The 18755-nt window shown below is 45.5% G+C and overlaps 1 protein-coding gene across 1 annotated transcript in view; it reads left to right on the forward strand.

Annotated features, from left to right (window-relative positions):
* LOC139415257 (neurexin-3b-like) overlaps positions 1–18755 on the forward strand; it is a 315709-nt gene that overhangs the window by 56036 nt on the left and 240918 nt on the right. Inside the window, exons 7-15 of the mRNA XM_071163222.1 lie at positions 5153–5356; positions 7269–7295; positions 9341–9460; positions 9690–9802; positions 10100–10368; positions 10717–10907; positions 11428–11601; positions 12335–12361; positions 14369–14488. Of these exons, the coding sequence (XP_071019323.1) occupies positions 5153–5356; positions 7269–7295; positions 9341–9460; positions 9690–9802; positions 10100–10368; positions 10717–10907; positions 11428–11601; positions 12335–12361; positions 14369–14488 (1245 nt within the window). The remainder of the gene's footprint in view (positions 1–5152; positions 5357–7268; positions 7296–9340; positions 9461–9689; positions 9803–10099; positions 10369–10716; positions 10908–11427; positions 11602–12334; positions 12362–14368; positions 14489–18755) is intronic.

An 18755-nucleotide genomic window follows, 5' to 3' on the forward strand; every position in this document is an offset into this window, starting at 1 on the left:
CTCTATAACAATGAGCATGTGACTCAGCATCCCTATAACAATGAGGATGTGACTCAGCATCCCTATAACAATGAGGATGTGACTCAGCATCTCTATAACAATGAGCATGTGACTCAGCACCTCTATAACAATGAGGATGTGACTCAACATCCCTATAACAATGAGGAGGTGACTCAGCATCCCTATAACAATGAGGATGTGACTCAACATCCCTATAACAATGAGGAGGTGACTCAGCATCCCTATAACAATGAGGAGGTGACTCAGCATCCCTATAACAATGAGGAGGTGACTCAGCATCCCTATAACAATGAGGATGTGACTCAGTATGTGCACGTTTCAATGTCAACATATGTCAACATCTCTCTTTCTCACACACTTACGTTGATCTTGAAAGAAGCAGCTAGCGTGCCGAGCGTTAAGAGGGGATGATGCCTCCCCAGTACCGCTGATGCTGTTGAAACTTTGCCATAATGTTGCTCTCACACACTCCACACTGATTGACATGGGGGGATTATGGGGGATAATGTCCACTCGCCGCAAACAGTCTCTCTCTCTCTTGCTCTCTCGCTCTCTCGCTCTCTCTCTCTCTCTCTCTCTCTCAAGTGGAGCCATTTCCCATTGCCTGACTCTGAGAGGGGCTCTACACACACACACACACACACACACACACACACACACGCACCCACGCGCGCACGCACACACACACACACACACACACACACACACACACACACACACACACACACACACACTCAGCTCTACTGCAGTCAACACAAACATGGACACAAACACACTGCCTGAAAGAGCACAGACACTGAGCTTGAGCTGTCCAAAAACACAAACACAGGCACACACACACATACACACAAACACACAATTGTCAACAATGAGAAAGGAATATCAACACCAGATTTAGCTGCGTACATGACTTTGACATGATCTTCCTGCATGACTGTGTATTTGTAGCATGAAACACTGTCAGCATCTAAACACACAATGTAGATTTCACATAAGAGACTCACAGAATCCACATCCAACAGACGTCCCCTCACGTTGACAGCCTCCGGTTGAGAGTTTGTTTACTGAAACAATGTGGCTGACTGTCACTACTACACAAACACACCAACACAGAGGAAGAGGCCGCGGACCAGACATCCACAATGTTTACTTCCATGTTAAACACCGCTGCAGAAATGAGACTGCAGGAAACCCTGCTTAGCAACACATGCACCACCCCCTTCCATCTTCATCTCAGGGATCTGCGCTGTGGAGCTTTCATGTTGTTAATAGCCTTTCCTCCTCTTCCTCCCTCCCTGTATCCCTCCTCCCTCCATCTCCTGCCTCTATTTCTCAGCTAATTATGTAAAGTGAGCCCCCCCCCCCCTCCCGCGCTTTAATTACCGTCTGAAATGAGCTGTTCAGAGTTGCTGATATCTCTCTTTAGAGCAACACACAGCTGTGTAGGCATAGCAGCACGTTATCGTATGTGTGGGAGTGTGTGTGGGTGTGTGTCACAGATCAAACACAAGCTCGCACACACACGCACCCATGCAGGGACGCATAATATACACAGGCGCACACGCGCACACACACCCATACCTTTTCATATAGGGGCCGATCACCTAGTCTGTTACCAGGGTGTAAACCAGGGACCATCATCTATATTCAGCCGATTTTTCCTTGAGCTGATTGGTCAGGGGGCCAGAACATAATTAGAAATCATTTGTAGATGTCAAATTGACCGCAAGAAAGGGAAAGGGAAAGACGGATACCTAGTCAATTGTCCAACTGAATGTATTCAACTGAAATGTGTCTTCCACATTTAACCCAACTGAATCAGAGAGGTGCGGGCGGCTGCCATAATCGACATCCACATCTTCAAGAAAAGCCCTTTGCACTCAACAAGCAATCATTTTTCTGTGTCCTTACATGTCTATTAGAGATGTTCTGTAATGCGCTCAGCCAGCCAGACACGCTCTCGCACACATCACGTCTCTCACCTTGTTTTCCTGCCTCTTGGATCTTGGACCTGGGCCTGGCTGTGGTCAATACCTTGGCTTGTCAGAGGGGATATCACAGGGAAATACGATGTGTTTCTGTCCTGGTGGAAAATAGAGGGAAGACAGAGAGGGCCTTCTCTCTCACTTTTCATGGCCAAGGTCTGATTATCATCTACGTGTAGTTAAGAGCACGGAACAATCAGTTACAGAACGTCAGACGTGTCTGAACGTCTAATATTTAGCAACGGAGCTGGCTAGCAAGCTAGCTTTTTTTTTGACGAGTTTCCATCAAACAACCTTGCTTTCAAAGCATCAGGTTTCATAACACATTTGTCGCAGCGACTTTTGGTTTGACGTAAATTGTAGCTGTAATGTCAAGCTCTGTCAAGCGCTGGCAGTCAAATATTATTGCATGAGTGAAGATAAAATCAAATCAGTGTCAGTATTCAATCACAACAACAAGTAGAACAGGAAGAGAACAAAGAAATGCATTCAGTAGGTGAAGTTACACCTGCACTTTCATTTCCTAGCAAACTTGCCTCTAGAGAGCCTCGGCTTAGACAGTTGCAATATTATCATCTCCAGCCAGAGATAGTATTTTATTTTAATCCAAGTAAAATAAAGCCTGAGGGCTATTTGTCCTTTTAAAGTCGAGGTGTCAAAGAAAGTATTTCACGGCTGAGTGCCCTTTTAATACATCTCTCCCAGAACAGAACACCTTCCAGCATTATAGCCCTGCCTGTCTGCCAGTCACCCCATGACGACACGTGTGAACAGCAGAAATAGGGGGGGGGGGGTGTTGTGACTAAATGTGTTCCCTTCCTCTTATCTGATGTGCTGATCTCTCTGTTTAACTGGGATAGGATGCACCGTAGATGTGTCAGTCGGAGAGGGAGAGTCCTTGTAATCGTAATGTAATATATGTCATTTAGCAGACGCTTTTATCCAAAGTGACTCACAGTCATGCGTGCGACACATACATTTTACACCTGGGTGGTCGCTGGGAATCAAACCCACCATCCAAGTGACATGCTCTACCAACTGAGTGTGTGTGTGTGTGTGTGTGTGTGTGTGTGTGAAAACAGGTGTGCATGATAGTCATGAAGGAACCACTGTAAGGAACAAATGGAAATTGTCGAGGAAGAAAGATGTTGATGTGTAAAATGTTCTGCTTGTCGAGCATTGTGTGTCGAGCCTGGGCGTGCAGACACAGTAGTGTAGTACAACGTTTGGAGTGTGCATGTGGGATGTGTAGGCCTATGGTTCATCCTTAAGACTAAGTACAGGGCCTTCGGAAAGCATTCAGACCCAATCCCTTTTCCCACATTTTGTTGCGTTACAGCTGTAAAATAAAACATAATGACAAAGACCTTGAGACTTGAAATTGAAAGCTCAGGTGCGTCCTGTTTCCATTGATCATCCTTGAGATGTTTCTACAACTTGATTGGAGTCCACCTGTGGTAAATTCAATTGGTTGGACATGATTTGGAAAGGCACACGCCTGTCTATATAAGGTCCAAAAGTTGACAGTGCATGTCAGAGCAAAAACCAAGCCATGAGATTCAAAGGAATTCTCTGTAGAGCTCCGAGACAGGAATGTGTCGAGGCACAGATCTGAGAAAGGGTACCAAAAAATGTCTGTGTCTTCCAAGGTGGCCTCCATCATTCTTAAATGGGAGGGAGGTGACCAAGAACCCGATGGTCACTCTAACAGAGTTCCAGAGTTCATCTGTGGAGGTGGGAGAACCTTCCAGAAGCGATCTCTCCACCAATCAGACCTTTATGGTAGCGTGGCCAGACGAAAGCCACTCCTCAATAAAAGGCACATGACAGCACTCTTGGAGTTTGCCAAAAGGCACCTAAAGGACTGTCAGACCATGAGAAATAAGATTCTCTTGTCTGATGAAACCAAGATTAAACTCTTTGGGCTGAATGCCAAGCGTCTCTCTGGAGGAAACCTGGCACCATCCCTACGGTGAAGCATGGCGATGGCAGCATCATGCTGTGGGGATATTTATCACCGGCAAGGACTGGGAGACTAGTCAGGATCGAGGGAAAGATGAACGGAGCAAAGTACAGAGAGATTGGATCATCAGCATTTGTAGGTTCGATGACAGGCTCAAAATGGACAGAAACAAAGAACTTTCATCTGAAACTCGTCAGTCTATTCTTGTTCTGAGAAAGGAAGGCTATTCCATGCAAGAAATTGCCAAGAAACACTGAAAAGGTGACTCCGGGATGCTGGCCTTCTATGCAGAATTGCAGAGAAAAAGCCATATCTCAGACTGGCCTATAAAAATAAAAGATTAAGATGGGCAAAAGAACACAGACAAAGGACAGAGGAACTCGGAGTCGCCTCTTCGCTGTTGATGTTGAGACTGGTGTTTTGCGGGTACTATTTAATGAAGCTGCTAGTTGAGGACTTGTGTGGCGTCTGCTTCTCTAACTAGATACTCTAATGTACTTGTCCTCTTGCTCAGTTGTGCACCGGGGCCTCCCACTCCTCTTTCTATTCTGGTCAGAAAAAGTTTGCGCTGTTCTGTGAAGGGAGTAGTACACAGCGTTGTACAACATCTTCAGTTTCTTGGCAATTTCTCGCACGGAATAGCCTTCATTTCTCAGAACAAGAATAGACTGACGAGTTTCAGAAGAAAGTTCTTTGTTTCTGGCCATTTTGAGCCTGTCATCAAACCTACAAATGCTGATGCTCCAGATACTCAACTAGTCTAAAGAAGGCCAGTTTTATTGCTTATTTAATCAGAACAACAGTTTACAGCTGTGCTAACATAATTGCAAAAGGGTTTTCTAATGATCAATTAGCCTTTTAAAATGATAAACTTGGGATTAGCTAACACAACGTGCCTATTGGAACACTGGAGTGATGGTTGCTGATAATGGGCCTCTGATATTCCATAAAATATCTGCCGTTTCCAGCTACAATAGTCATTTACAACATCAACAATGTCTACACTGTATTTCTGATCAATTTGACGTTATATAAATGGACAAAAAAATGTGCTTTTCTTTAAAAAGCAAGGACATTTCTAAGTGGCCCCAATGTTTTGAATGGTAGTGTATATCCATTGAGGTTTGTCTTATTCATCTCTAACCCACTTCCTCTCTCTCTCCTCTCTCCTTCCACTCTACAGAGGCGTCCATCCTGAGCTACGACGGCAGCATGTATATGAAAGTGGTGATGCCAAGCGTGATGCACACTGAGGCAGAGGACGTCTCCCTCCGCTTCAAGTCCCAGCATGCATTCGGGCTCCTAATGGCCACTAACTCTCGGGACTCCGCTGACACACTCCGTCTCGAGCTGGACAGCGGCCGCGTCAAACTCACGATCAACCTAGGTATCGTATAAAACAGTTGACCGCTAACCCTCTTCTTTTGAGGAGGCATGTTTAAGTTAGCTCATAGTCGTTTTTGTGAGTTGTATTTTACATTAGTTCTTTTTTTGTTTTGGTCGAATACATCAAAAAATCTAACACAAACTAAAACTCATTTTGAATCATTTTTGTACAGTAGTTGCATGGATTATATTTTGATTTGCTTGGCATTATATACAGTATTTTATTGCTTTGTTGCTGTGGTCTCTGTAGGGTATTTCTATCTCATGAGTCTAACACTTAACCACAATATCCATGCTTTCAGGCTACATCTTTTGAACAGATCATACCACAGTCATTCTTCATTACGATATTGACTTGACTGTAGAAAAATTCACTAATTGTAACACATAGCTCTCAGGCTAGACACTTTCAATGATTTACTCAACATTTTTCACAAACATTGTTCCACATTGGCCTAGCATACCATATACGCATTTATAAGACTTTTAATAGGTCCTATTGTTTTATTTCGAATTTGTATCTCTTATGTAACGTAGTGATAACATCTGGGCTTGTTCTTGTCGTAACAGTGTTTTGTTTATTATTTCCTGTTTTATTATTTTTATTTTGGTATGGTCCATATTAGCAGGTCCATGGCTCCTCCCATTAGTACCCCTACAGTAGTATAGGTGGTATCTCCCATGTCACCTTGTTCAAAGATGGTTCTCACCCCTTCAACGGCCCCTAGCCTGCGGCCCGCATTGCATACAGCCCGAGCCCACAGCACACAGCTAGCCTGCAGATGGTGGCTTATAGGCATGTAGGATAGGGTTCAACATTCCAAAAAGCACTCGCACATCTGGTTGCAGCTGCGCGGGAATAATGAAATGGCTTCAAAGAAAAGAGAAACTCGCACACTGCTCTTGCTAGTATAACTTATTTCTATTCAAGCTTACATGTCGGCGCAAACTGGGATAGGATAGAAGCACCCAATCTGTCGTACTGACGAACGCATGCGCTCATACAATACACACACAAACAGCACATGTCAACACATAATTACCATCACATTACTACAGTGATGACTATACTTCAGTTAGTTTTATATACATTATGTTTTCAATCACTTTATCAACTATACTGCTCAGTAGATAATCTGATCCGGCTGGTTTCGCTCCAACAAACATAAACTACTAAATCCACTACTACTACTGACAAAACTAGTCCTGTGTTAGAGACAGGTTAGTGATTCGCTTCTAGGCCACTGTGCAGTGCTGGTGCTGACTGGATCGATGCTGTTTGCTTCCACTTTTCTGTTGCGGTTGACGGTACATGACGAGCTGGGTCACATGGATCCCAACCCAGATCACCTGACCAATCAGACCAATCCCAGCACTAGTCTACTTCCTGTATCTTATTTTGAACAAGATACCCATCATATAACACTGTAACCTGTAGTTTAATGTAAAGTATACTGCAAATTGATTTATAAATCAACTGATGGCTACAGGTGTTGAGGACAAAATGAAGTTTCCAAAATACTGGGTTGGTAAATCGATGTGGCCATTGAACTGCAAGCGGACATTTTGAAATTGAATACACATGTTAACACATTTAAAATATTTTTCAAAATGTATTTTATAGCACGCATCAGACCTACAAAATACTGCCAAACACAAAAAAAAGTATTTTAATTTGAGAGAAGTAATTCTGACCTCAACTCAAAGAAAGCATAATGGTCAAAATTGGAATAAGTCATAATATCCAAAATGGCAGTTTGATGTTGACATCATCAAAAGTTACCATAACAACCTAAAATGGCCGCCAACGTCATGTGACCGTCCCCGGAAGGTGGAGTTTCTGTTCTTGGATGTCTGCAGCTTTTACCTTGAAGGATGCGATTTCATCTGTCACTTATTCTCCCCCCATCTAGACTGTGTCAGGATAAACTGTAACACCAGTAAGTCACCACTCCACTTGTTGGAGAATTCTTCTTTAAATGAACGTTATATAATGATGTTTGACATGATTTGTGTTATAGATAGAGTAATGTACAGAAGTGAGATAATGGAATTACATGGATAAGGGATCAGCTATAGCCAAGATCAAAGAAGACATTATAATTGTTTCTATACATTACATTTAACTCAATTATCCAACTTTACTTGATCTATTTTGTTAGGTTTACAGTATTTTGCCCTCATGTTACTGAAATTCCCTCCCATATGTAACGGTCCTAGTATGGGAATGGTATTCTCTGTTTGTCTTGACAATATAAATGGTTGAATGACTTGTACAGAGGTACAGTACAACTGCTCTTACTCATTAAGAGGTCTTGAGTCTGACAGAGAGAGGAACATGTGTTGGTCATGACAGACAGTCAAGGGCCTGGTTTGTGAATGTTGCCTGGAGAACGAATGTTGGTTTCAACTGATACGTGAGCAAGGTGTGTTTGAAACTGTGTATGTGTGTTTGAGTGTGTGCGTCTGTGTGGATTTCTCTCTTGCTCTGTGTGTGCGTGTGTGTGTGACAGCTTGTCCCCAAGCTGCAGCTTTATTTCACGGTAGATCCCAGTTTGAGTGACAGATCAGACACAGTCATTCACTCCAATTACTCTGATCAATGTCACTGATTGCACAGCACACCTAATGTGGCAGTAGGTAAGATGTGTAATGAAACACACACACGAGCATGCACACACACACACACACACACACACACACACACACACTCACACACACACACACACACACACAGACACACACACACACACACACACACACACACACACACACACACACACACACACACACACACACACACAGACACACAGACACACACACACACACACACACACACACACACACACACACACACACACACACACACACACACACACACACACACACACACACACACACACACACACACACACACACACACACACACACACACACACACACACACACACACACACACACACACACACACACACACACACACACAGACAGACACACAGACACACACACACACACACACACACACACACACACACACACACACACACACACACACACACACACACACACACACACACACACACACACACACACACACACACACACACACACACACACACACACACACACACACACACACACACACACACACACACACACACAGACACACACACACACACACACACACAGACACACACACACACACACACACACACACACACACACACACACACACACACAGACAGACACACAGACACACACACACACACACTCTCCGTGAACACACTGGAGTGGCACACCACAGGCTTGACACGCCCTCTTGTGGATAGAAGAGGAATTTGTATTTGAAGAGATTCTCTCTTTGCCCTTTGTGGACCTGTGGACCTGTGGACCTGTGAACCTGTGAACCTGTGGACCTGCACCTTCTATGATTTGTCCGCGTTGTGTAGAGATGTGCTTTGAAAAAAGTTCCAAGCCCTTTTATGAGTAACAGCAGTTATTATCTTACCATATGAGCAGTCATACGTCCACTGACAATGGACATAGATTATTGCATACTGTACACATATACTGTATGTATTACGGTTTGTCATTTATTGTAATCTGTTCAGATCTTTTCTCCTCTGTTTTTACTTTAAGCCAAACCAAATCTTTGATTTTAGAGTTAGCAAAGTAAACGTAAAATGCCCAGAGTGCAACCAACCTGCTTTCCTGCATTCAAGATCTAAGCTAGAATCAGTGTCCCAGAAAATGCTTCTCTGACCAACAAATTGGTTAGCGGTAGACTAACCTAGCGTAGCAGGTGTAGAAGAGGGGAAGGGAAGTTAGGTTGAAAATACTGTATCCCTGAATCGCAGAATCATCCGCTTTCTGCCGTCCCCGCTAAGGTTGCTGGTAAAATAACCAAGCTCACCCCGACAAAACAAAGGTTTGGTTTGCGTTGCTGACTAACTCTAACCCTGAACTAACAAACGGTCCTTCTCAGGCAAGGGACCAGAGATTCTATATGCGGGACAAAAGCTCAATAATTATGACTGGCACTCCGTCAGAGTGGTCCGACGCGGTAAAAACTTCAAACTGACAGTCGACGAAGACATGGCTGAAGGTACTGCTTTTGATGTGATGAGAATATATTTTACGAAAGCATTTTTTTTTTTACTAATAAAAGAGGTGAAATCCTTTCATATTCCAATCCTGCCCTCTCCTCCCTCTTCCCCCCTTTCTTCCCTTCCTTTGCTATTCCCTACATCTTTCTATTTCCTCCTTTGCCTCCCCACACCCTCTCTCTCTCATTCTCCTTCCTCTCTCTCTCGTTCTCCTTCCTCTCTCTCCAGGCCAGATGGCAGGTGACCACACTCGCCTGGAGTTCCACAATGTGGAGACAGGGATTCTGACAGAGAGACGTTTCGTCTCCTCTTCTCCCCCCCCCTTCGTTGGACACCTGCAGGTAACACCTCCAGGCCTGGCAGGAACACATGTTAGATCATAAATCATCATTTGGCTCCTGGCCAGGCACTGACCTACACAGACCGAAGGGGGTCGGGGTCAGAGCTAGTGCTACTGTTATAGCCTCTAGACCTCTTCTAGATTCTCCCCCTTAAGATTTGAACAACTTCTCTCTTCCTTGCTTTAGCATTACTTAGGGTGATACAAATAGCTGTCCATATTATTGTCACCGCTGAGTTATCGCGATACCAAATGTTATCGTTACCGTTATCGTTCCCTAACTCACCTCCACCCACAGGGCCTGAAGTTCAACGGCATGTTCTACATTGACATGTGTAAGAACGGCGACATCGACTTCTGCGAGCTCAACGCCCGCTTCGGCATGCGCTTCATCATCGCCGACCCGGTGACCTTCAAGTCCAAGGGCAGCTACCTGGGCCTGGCCACCTTGCAGGCCTACACCACCATGCACCTGTTCTTCCAGTTTAAAACCACCTCCCCGGACGGATTCATACTGTTCAACAGCGGAGACGGAAACGACTTTATCGCTGTTGAGCTGGTCAAAGGGTGAGGCACTAGTCATATGTACGAGTACCGTCATTCTCTTACCTGGCCTTGTTTGCTCAGTGTTCAGAGGAGAGCGAGTGCTCTCTTGTTGTCTCTTCCACTGCTTGTGCACACACTCCCCTTCTCAGTAACTCACACACTTCAACTGAGTCCTATTTTTTTGGTAGTGCACGCTAATGGACACACACAGGCTGAAGGGGCTTCTCTGAGGCCGGTCCCAGAGTACACACACACAGGCTAAAGTGGCTCCTCTTGGGGCGTATAGTGGAGAAGAAGGGCCCTTAATGAAGGGAAGCTCTAAGGGGTGCTGAGGTATGCATCTGTGTCCCTTGTCTCATCCCTCCGTAGGTTTATCCACTATGTGTTCGACCTGGGGAACGGTCCCAGTCTGTTGAAGGGGAACAGTGACAGTGCCCTGAATGACAACCTGTGGCACAACGTAGTTATCACCAGGGACGCCACCAACACACACACCCTCAAGGTGGACGCCAAGTCTGTCACGCAGAACGTCAACGGAGCCAAGAACCTCGACCTCAAAGGTAACAAGAAATACACTGTTCAACATATCCTCATACACTTTCTCCCACCGTTCCAAGGAAGCAAGTCTCTACCAGTACTAGAGATTTACTTTTCAGTAAAAACCAAGCAGTCAGCCTCTATATGCCGTTCCATCGTAGAGACATAAACACTGTCCATCCAACGTTTACGCTACTGTAGCATAGCACTTAGAAGGCGTGTCCGACACATGCTTCCTTCTAAGTGATGCTAGTGTGGATGTTGGAATGGAGCCGTCGTTGGTGTTTGCTCAGGCTGTTTGCTGATTTGACTGAACAAACTCGTTATAGTTGTGTAATGACTGGATTATCCTCTATTTACAGAAACGGTGTTGACACACTCTCTGACCTTTACATCCTTTATCCTTCATTTGTTCGTCAACTCACCCCTCCCTTCACCTGTCCCCCTCTCTCTCTCTCTCTCTCTCTCTCTCTCTCTCTCTATTTTTGTGTCTCTCTCTCTCTCTCTCTCTCTCTCTCTCTCTCTCTCTTTTTTTTCCTGAAGGGGATCTGTTTGTGGCAGGGCTGGGGCCTAACATGTACCAGAACCTTCCTAAACTGGTGGTCTCTAGGGAAGGTTTCCAGGGTTGTCTGGCGTCTGTAGATCTGAACGGCCGCCTGCCTGACCTCATCAACGACGCCCTGTTCCGCTCCGGACAGATCGAACGCGGCTGTGAAGGTACGACCCATGACCTATGACCCCTGCGCCAAATGAACCCATATAGTATGTATGCGTCCAGTTCCAAATCGACCCCTTGCACCCTAGATGACTAGATCTTGACCCTCTGCTATACTATCGTCCTTGCCCACTCACACCTTTTGACCATCAAGCCCAGTTAATTTATGGCCACTTAGGGTCCCAGCCTAATGGTGTAGGGCAGTGGTTCCCAACCAGGGGTACTAGGACCCCTGGTGGTTCTTGGCCTATCCACAGGGGGTACTTGAGAAGACTCATGAGACCATAGGCCTACTGGTAAAATGCACATGAGGGGGTACTACAGGGGAACTCCGGGCAGTGGTTCAGTAACCGAAAAAGGTTGGGAACCACTGGTGGACTGTGGTAAACTAATAGACTGGGGCACTGCATCTACCACTAGGTAGTGCCAAAGGATCAGTATTCAAACTGAGCTTGTTCTCTCACAGGACATTCCTAAACACAAGCAATGACTTACACACCAATATCTATAAACCCAATCACTTTTTCTACCTACTCATTTTTCTGCAATCTAACAGATGAACACTAATTAACCACTTAACATAACAAAGTGAAGTACTTACCTTTACAGTCACTGTACTTACCTATACCTCTACTATACCAGATACTCAAACTAACCCTATGGTCCTTCACTAACCTGACTCTGTTGTTTCCCGCTTCTTTCTGTTCTGTTTGTTGTTTTTCTGCGCTAACAAAGTTGGTTTCACCAAAGCCGACCTGCAAGGTAGAAGGTTCAACTCTCAACGCTTCTCTGAGGCGTGGCTGAAAGAATGCTGTGTGCAATGCATTGTGGGTGTAGCATGTCCCACTGCTGGCGAGGAGGACTCGCTCTCTGGGAGTTGCGGGAGAAATGTTGGGGGGAGAGAGAGAGAGAGAGAGAGAGAGAGAGAGAGAGAGAAGGGTAAAAGAAGAGAGAGACAGAGAGGGAGGGTTAGAAAGAGAGCGATAAGAGGGAGAACAAGTGAGAGAATCCAGAAGGGAGAGACAGAGAGAGATACTGAAAGAGAGGAGGTGAAAAACAATCATTCCAACCCATACACAGAGAAGCACATCCATTATTAACCATAAGGTCCATTTCCAGCCCAGGGCTGTAGTACTGTAATTATGTTGTCCTACGCGTAGTTGCTGTCTGCCTACGGCCTAGGCACCGACCGGCCCACTCTTTATGGTAATCATGCTCTGCTCCGTCCATCCGTCCATCCGCCTGACACAGACCCAGAGTAGCAGAGTCCATTACAGTTTGAACAGAAACAAACTCGTGTTCATGCTCCCATGGTCAGAGAGGAGAGTAGGGGGGATGACTGGAACATAGTGGATCAGAGTTGTAATTAAATAGGTAGAAGATGATACATGTAGAGTGGGTGTGTATATATATATATATATATATATATATATATATATATATATATATTTATATATATATATATTAGAATATATCCTACTATACTGAGATACAGAGACACACCTGACACAGATTATTACTGTGTCAGGTGGGACAGAGGAAGCAGCCAATAGCATCACATACCTGCTGCTGAGCTTTAACCGAGGCTAGTTTCAGGGGTTTCCCAGAGTTACGTATACCCGTCTCTATATATCAAAGTAAATGACTCAGGTATTAAAAGTTGAGATATACAGAAAAGTATAGCAAATACTGCAAATGCGCATCAACCGTGCTGTTGAGGCCATCTCTCAGCCCCTCTCTATCTCTTTCTCTCTCTCTCTCTCAACCCTGTCGTACTCCTTCCATCCTTTCTCTGGTGAAATGAGAAAGTGCCGTTACAGAGAGTGAGTCTTCCGGTACAGACAGGGCCGTGCGACTGAATACCGTCACCTGCATTAGACAGTAAAGGCATTTTCAGCCAGCAACTATACTACTTCTTTTCTATTCTTCTGTTTCACCTCCACTGTCTTCTCATTTCTCACATATTCTCTTTCACATGACACTTGCACTTAAATGACTGTTTATTTGCAGTTGTTTCTGTTTCTTGATCATTTCACTTTTTGAAATTCATTTTTTCTTTTGGAGGTTTCTTGATAAGATTTGTATGTTCTTTGTTTGGATCCAGACGGATTTACTGTATACACATAATGCATTGTTCTTGTTTGCATTCCCACTTAGACAAGTATTCAAACGTGTGAGATACTGTATGTGTGGTGGCGGTTGGTGGAGAATGGTATACACACATCCTGTTTGACTTTGAATACCCCTTAGACTGTCTCAACGGAGTGCATACTCAGGGATATGCACTACTGTACGTGCACACTCTGAAGAGTTCACTTGTTACTGTTCTTGTTTTCATTTCTGTGTTGCCTTAAGTCTATGGTGTTGTAAATCTACAGTGTTCCCCTTTGTTGTAATGCTTCACTTCCTGGAAAAAAGACGTGTCGTTTTTTTTAGGAGGGCGGGAACACTTTCTGTGGCTCCTGTACAGTATCTGTTATCGTAAAGCCACATGTGGACAAGGTCGTCTATTCCTCTTGTCTGTTCTTGCCTGTTCGTAATGGTTCTTATGCCGTGTTAAAACACACAGAGAGAGTGTTGTGTTTTCTTTCTCCAAACGTTGAGACGTCCTGTTGGAACGATACGGCCCGCATGACCCCCCCCCCCCCCCCCCCGCCCCCCACTTCCTGTTCCACACAAAGTGCACTACTGCATGGTACCTCCAATGACGGAGCTCAGTGGCATCCCCTGTGGTTACTCCACACCTTTACACCCTGTCTGTTCCTCCAGGACCCAGCACTACCTGTCAGGAGGACTCCTGTGCCAACATGGGCGTTTGTATTCAGCAGTGGGAGAACTTCACCTGCGACTGCACCATGACATCTTACACAGGGACGCAGTGCAACGACCGTGAGTACCGTTGTCTTCTTACTGTACACATGCAGACAGACACACAGACAGACGCCTTCAACTTTTCCATGGCCTGTTGCACTGAGGGACGCTGTGCGACAGCCGTCAGTACCAGCGGTCAAAGGGATTTCTGCATCGTGCTGGTTGTTACCTTATTCTTACGCTGTATATTCTACTTTCTCGGTGACAGCAACAGTGAAAGGAATGGTGTGTCTGTGATATTCAAAATATGCCCCGAAGACCTTCAGCACAAGAGCGGCTGAATTGGTTTGAAATGGTTCTCAGTGTCACACCTTCTTGTTGTTTGGTCACAGAGCTTTAGTAACTTGGTTTTATGAGCCAGTGAGTGACTGACGTTATGTATAACTGCTGGTTCTGCCCGAGCAGTCATTTTATAAACACCCCTAAAGAGGTTTCTCAGATGTGTGTGGCTCTTATCCCCGTGACGATGGGGACTCTCGTCTTCAGTTTGCGGTGGCATGCGCGCACAGTGGCGTGAACGATCTTTCACGGGACAGTGCAATGTAAGGGTCGCTCTGCTCTGCTTTGCCCGTAGCACAGCTAACGAGCTGAATCATGTCGAAAAGGAGCTGTGATCACACTGGTCTTTCATACCGGCTAATGCTGCTGGTGGCTCCACGGCTCTCGTCCTCGACCTGGCTCTCTTTTCTTTCCCTCGCTGTCGCTCACTCTCTTTAGGTCCTCACCTCTCTGCCTTTACCATGCTCTCTCGTTCTTTTGCTATCTCTTCTCTCTCTCTCTCTCTCTCTCTCTCTCTCTCTCTCTCGTTCTCGTGTCTGTGTTTCTTGTCCTGTCTTTGACACAGAGTCGTGGTTTGAGGCGATGAGTGCTACTCTGACCCAGTGATTAGCCCATGGTCATGCCTCAGCAGGCGTTCCAGTGGTTTCACATCTAATCGTGTCGACACTTCAACGTCAAGGAGCCAAGGGCACGACATCACCATTATTTCCATCCTAAATAGTTCCCTATGCAGTGTACTGCTTCTGGCTAAATCAATCGGGCTTTGTCTTTTGTGGACTTGTTTTGTATTTTGCTTTAATTGGACCCCAGGTAGCATAGTTGTAGCCAGCTAATAGGGATTCTAATACCAGTAAACAAAACAACAACTTAATTGTTAGTTGTTACCTATTAAAACAGGGGCCCTTTGGGTGCTGTTAAATGTAGTGGTTTAATGTTCTGGCCAGGTACCATATTAGTGTTCCATTTGTGTTTTATAATCCATCCTTTTAGTTATTCTTCTCTACTGTACAGTTTACAATTGGCTGATTCATCCCCCCTCCTCTCCCCTGTAACTATTCCCCAGGTCGTTGCAGTAAATGAGAACGTGTTCTCAGTCAACTTACCTGGTAAAATAAGGGTAAAATAATAATGAAGTAGAGGTTCCTCTTCCCCGAGGTTTATAAACTGTTCATAGAGCCACCACTAGATGGCTGTAATATACCGAGCATCTCCGTACGCAGCCTAGCCTACACCAGGCTGGCTAGCTGATATAAGAAATTAGATGCAATCCCCTGAGCAGGAAATCAGCTTTCCTCCTCTCTCTCTCTCTCTCTCTCTCTCTTTCTCTCTCCCTCTCTCTCTCGCTATCCCTCTCTCTCTCGCTATCCCTCTCCAAACACACACACAAACACACCCCTCTCATGCTGTACCTGCTGCAGAAAGTGGATTGCTATGACGCTTTCTCCAACTTACACAATGCAACAGTGATATCTCAAATAAAGTTGTTTGATAGTGAAACTGAAGGGGGCCCAGTGTGGTTCCATAGCTGTTCTGTAAGGCTGTGCTGCAAGGCTGTGCTGCGCTGTGTGTCAGGCATGAATCGAGCGCAGCCTCACGTGAGTGTGGTTCTAATTAGCCCAGTGCAGAGTAGTGGAGAGTGGAGCTTCTTTCTCTCTCTGTCTGTATGTCTCGCTCTGTGTCTTTCTGTCTGCCTGTCCGCCTCTGTCTATATTTGTCTGTCGCTGTCTCTGTCTGTCTCTACACACATCCTGTTTGACTTTGAATAACCCTTCGACTGTCTCAACGGAGTGCCTACTCAGGGATGTCCTTCTCTGTCTATATTTGTCTGTCGCTGTCTTTCTGTCTCTGTGTCTTTCTGTCTCTGTCTCTCAATTCACTTTCAATTTAAGGGGCTTTATTGGCATGGAAACAAGCAAGTGAAATAGATAATAAACAAAAGTGAAATAAACAATAAAAAATGAACAGAAAACATTACACTCACAAAAGTTCCAAAATATGAAGACATTTCAAATGTCATATTGTCTATATACAGTGTTGTAATGATGTGCAAATAGTTCAAGTACAAATGGGAAAATAAATCAAATAAATATAGGTTGTATTTACAATGGTGTTTGTTCTTCACTGGTTGCCCTTTTCTTGTGGCAACAGATCACAAATCGTGCTGCTGTGATGGCACACTGCGGAATTTCACCCAGCAGATATGGGAGTTAATCAAAATAAGATTTGTTTTCGAATACTTTGTGGGTCTGTGTAATCTAAGGAAAGTATGTGTCTCTAATATGGTCATACATTTAGCAGGAGGTTAGGAAGTGCAGCTCAGTTTCCACCTCATTTTGTGGGCAGTGTGCACATAGCCTGTCTTCTCTTGAGAGCCATGTCTGCCTACGGCGGCCTTTCTCAATTGCAAGGATATGCTCACTGAGTCTGTACATAGTCAAAGCTTTCCTTAAGTTTTGGTCAGTCACAGTGGTCAGGCATTCTGCCACTGTGTACTCTCTGTTTAGGGCCAAATAGCATTCTAGTTTTCTCTGTTCTTTTGTTAATTCTTTCCAATGTGTCAAGTAATTATCTTTTTGTTTTCTCATGATTTGGTTGGGTCTAATTGTGTTGCTGTCCTGGGGCTCTGTGGGGTGTGTTTGTGTTTGTGGACTGAGCCCCAGGACCAGCTTGCTTAGGGGACTCTTCTCCAGGTTCATCTCTCTGTAGGTGATGGCTTTGTTATGGTAGGTTTGGGAATCGCTTGCATTTAGGTGGTTGTAGAATTTAACAGCTCTTTTCTGGATGTTGATAATTAGCGGGTATTGGCCTAATTCTGCTCTGCATGCATTATTTTCTGTTTTACGTTGTACACGGAGGATATTGTTCCAGGATTTTTGCAGAATTCTCCCTCTCTCTCTTTCTATTTCTCTCTTTCTCGCTCTCTCAAGGCTCTGGTGGTGACATAGAGACCTGGCAAGCATGGCACTGTGGGTGACGGTGGCATCAAATACCACCCTTCTAACTCTCAAGTTATGCCAGGTTCTGAGTCACATAGAAGGCTGTTAGAAAAAAGTCATCATGAGTCAAAGTTAGTGTTGCCTTTGTTCATTTCATCTGAATGCAGCCAGTAGAGCGTTTTTCTCTACTCGTGGTAAGATTAAAGTGAAAATTCAGCCAGGCAGTAACCTACATTTCTGCTGCGGTACGGTTGGTTTGTCTTGTTTTACTGCAGACTCTAAGCCTTTACAGCAAATCCCCATATTGTATCCAACAGGGTACTGAAAGCAGCAGGCAGACAGTGAGGCAGGCAGACAGGGAGGCAGGCAGGCAGGCAGGCAGAGAGGCAGACAGACAGGGAGGCAGGCAGGCAGGCAGGCAGAGAGGCAGACAGGCAGGGAGGCAGGCAGTGAGGCAGACAGGCAGGGAGGCAGGCAGTGAGGCAGACAGGCAGGTAGGCAGGCAGTGAGGCAGGCAGACAGGGAGGCAGGCAGGCAGACAGTGAGGCAGGCAGACAGGGAGGCAGGCAGTGAGGCAGACAGGCAGGGAGGCAGGCAGGCAGTGAGGCAGGCAGACAGGCAGACAGGCAGACAGGCAGGAAGGCAAACAGGTAGGCAGGCAGTGAGGCAGGCAGACAGTGAGGCAGGCAGTGAGGCAGGCAGACAGGGAGGCAGGCAGAGAGGCAGACAGGCATGGAGGCAGACAGGCAGGAAGGCAGACAGGCAGTGAGGCAGGCAGTGAGGCAGACAGGCAGGAAAGCAGACAGGCAGGGAGGCAGACAGGCAGGAAGGCAGACAGACAGTGAGGCAGGCAGTGAGGCAGGCAGACAGGGAGGCAGGCAGAGAGGCAGACAGGCAGACAGGCAGACAGGCAGACAGGCAGGAAGGCAGACAGGCAGTCAGGCAGGGAGGAAGACAAGCAGGGAGGCAGACAGACAGGCAGGGAGGAAGACAGGCAGGGAGGAAGCCAGGGAGGCAGACAGGGTGACAGACAGGCATAGTTTAAAAATATATATATATTTCACCATTAT

Source organism: Oncorhynchus clarkii, chromosome 8 (genome assembly GCF_045791955.1).
Source record: "Oncorhynchus clarkii lewisi isolate Uvic-CL-2024 chromosome 8, UVic_Ocla_1.0, whole genome shotgun sequence".
Classification (NCBI taxonomy): domain Eukaryota; kingdom Metazoa; phylum Chordata; class Actinopteri; order Salmoniformes; family Salmonidae; genus Oncorhynchus; species Oncorhynchus clarkii.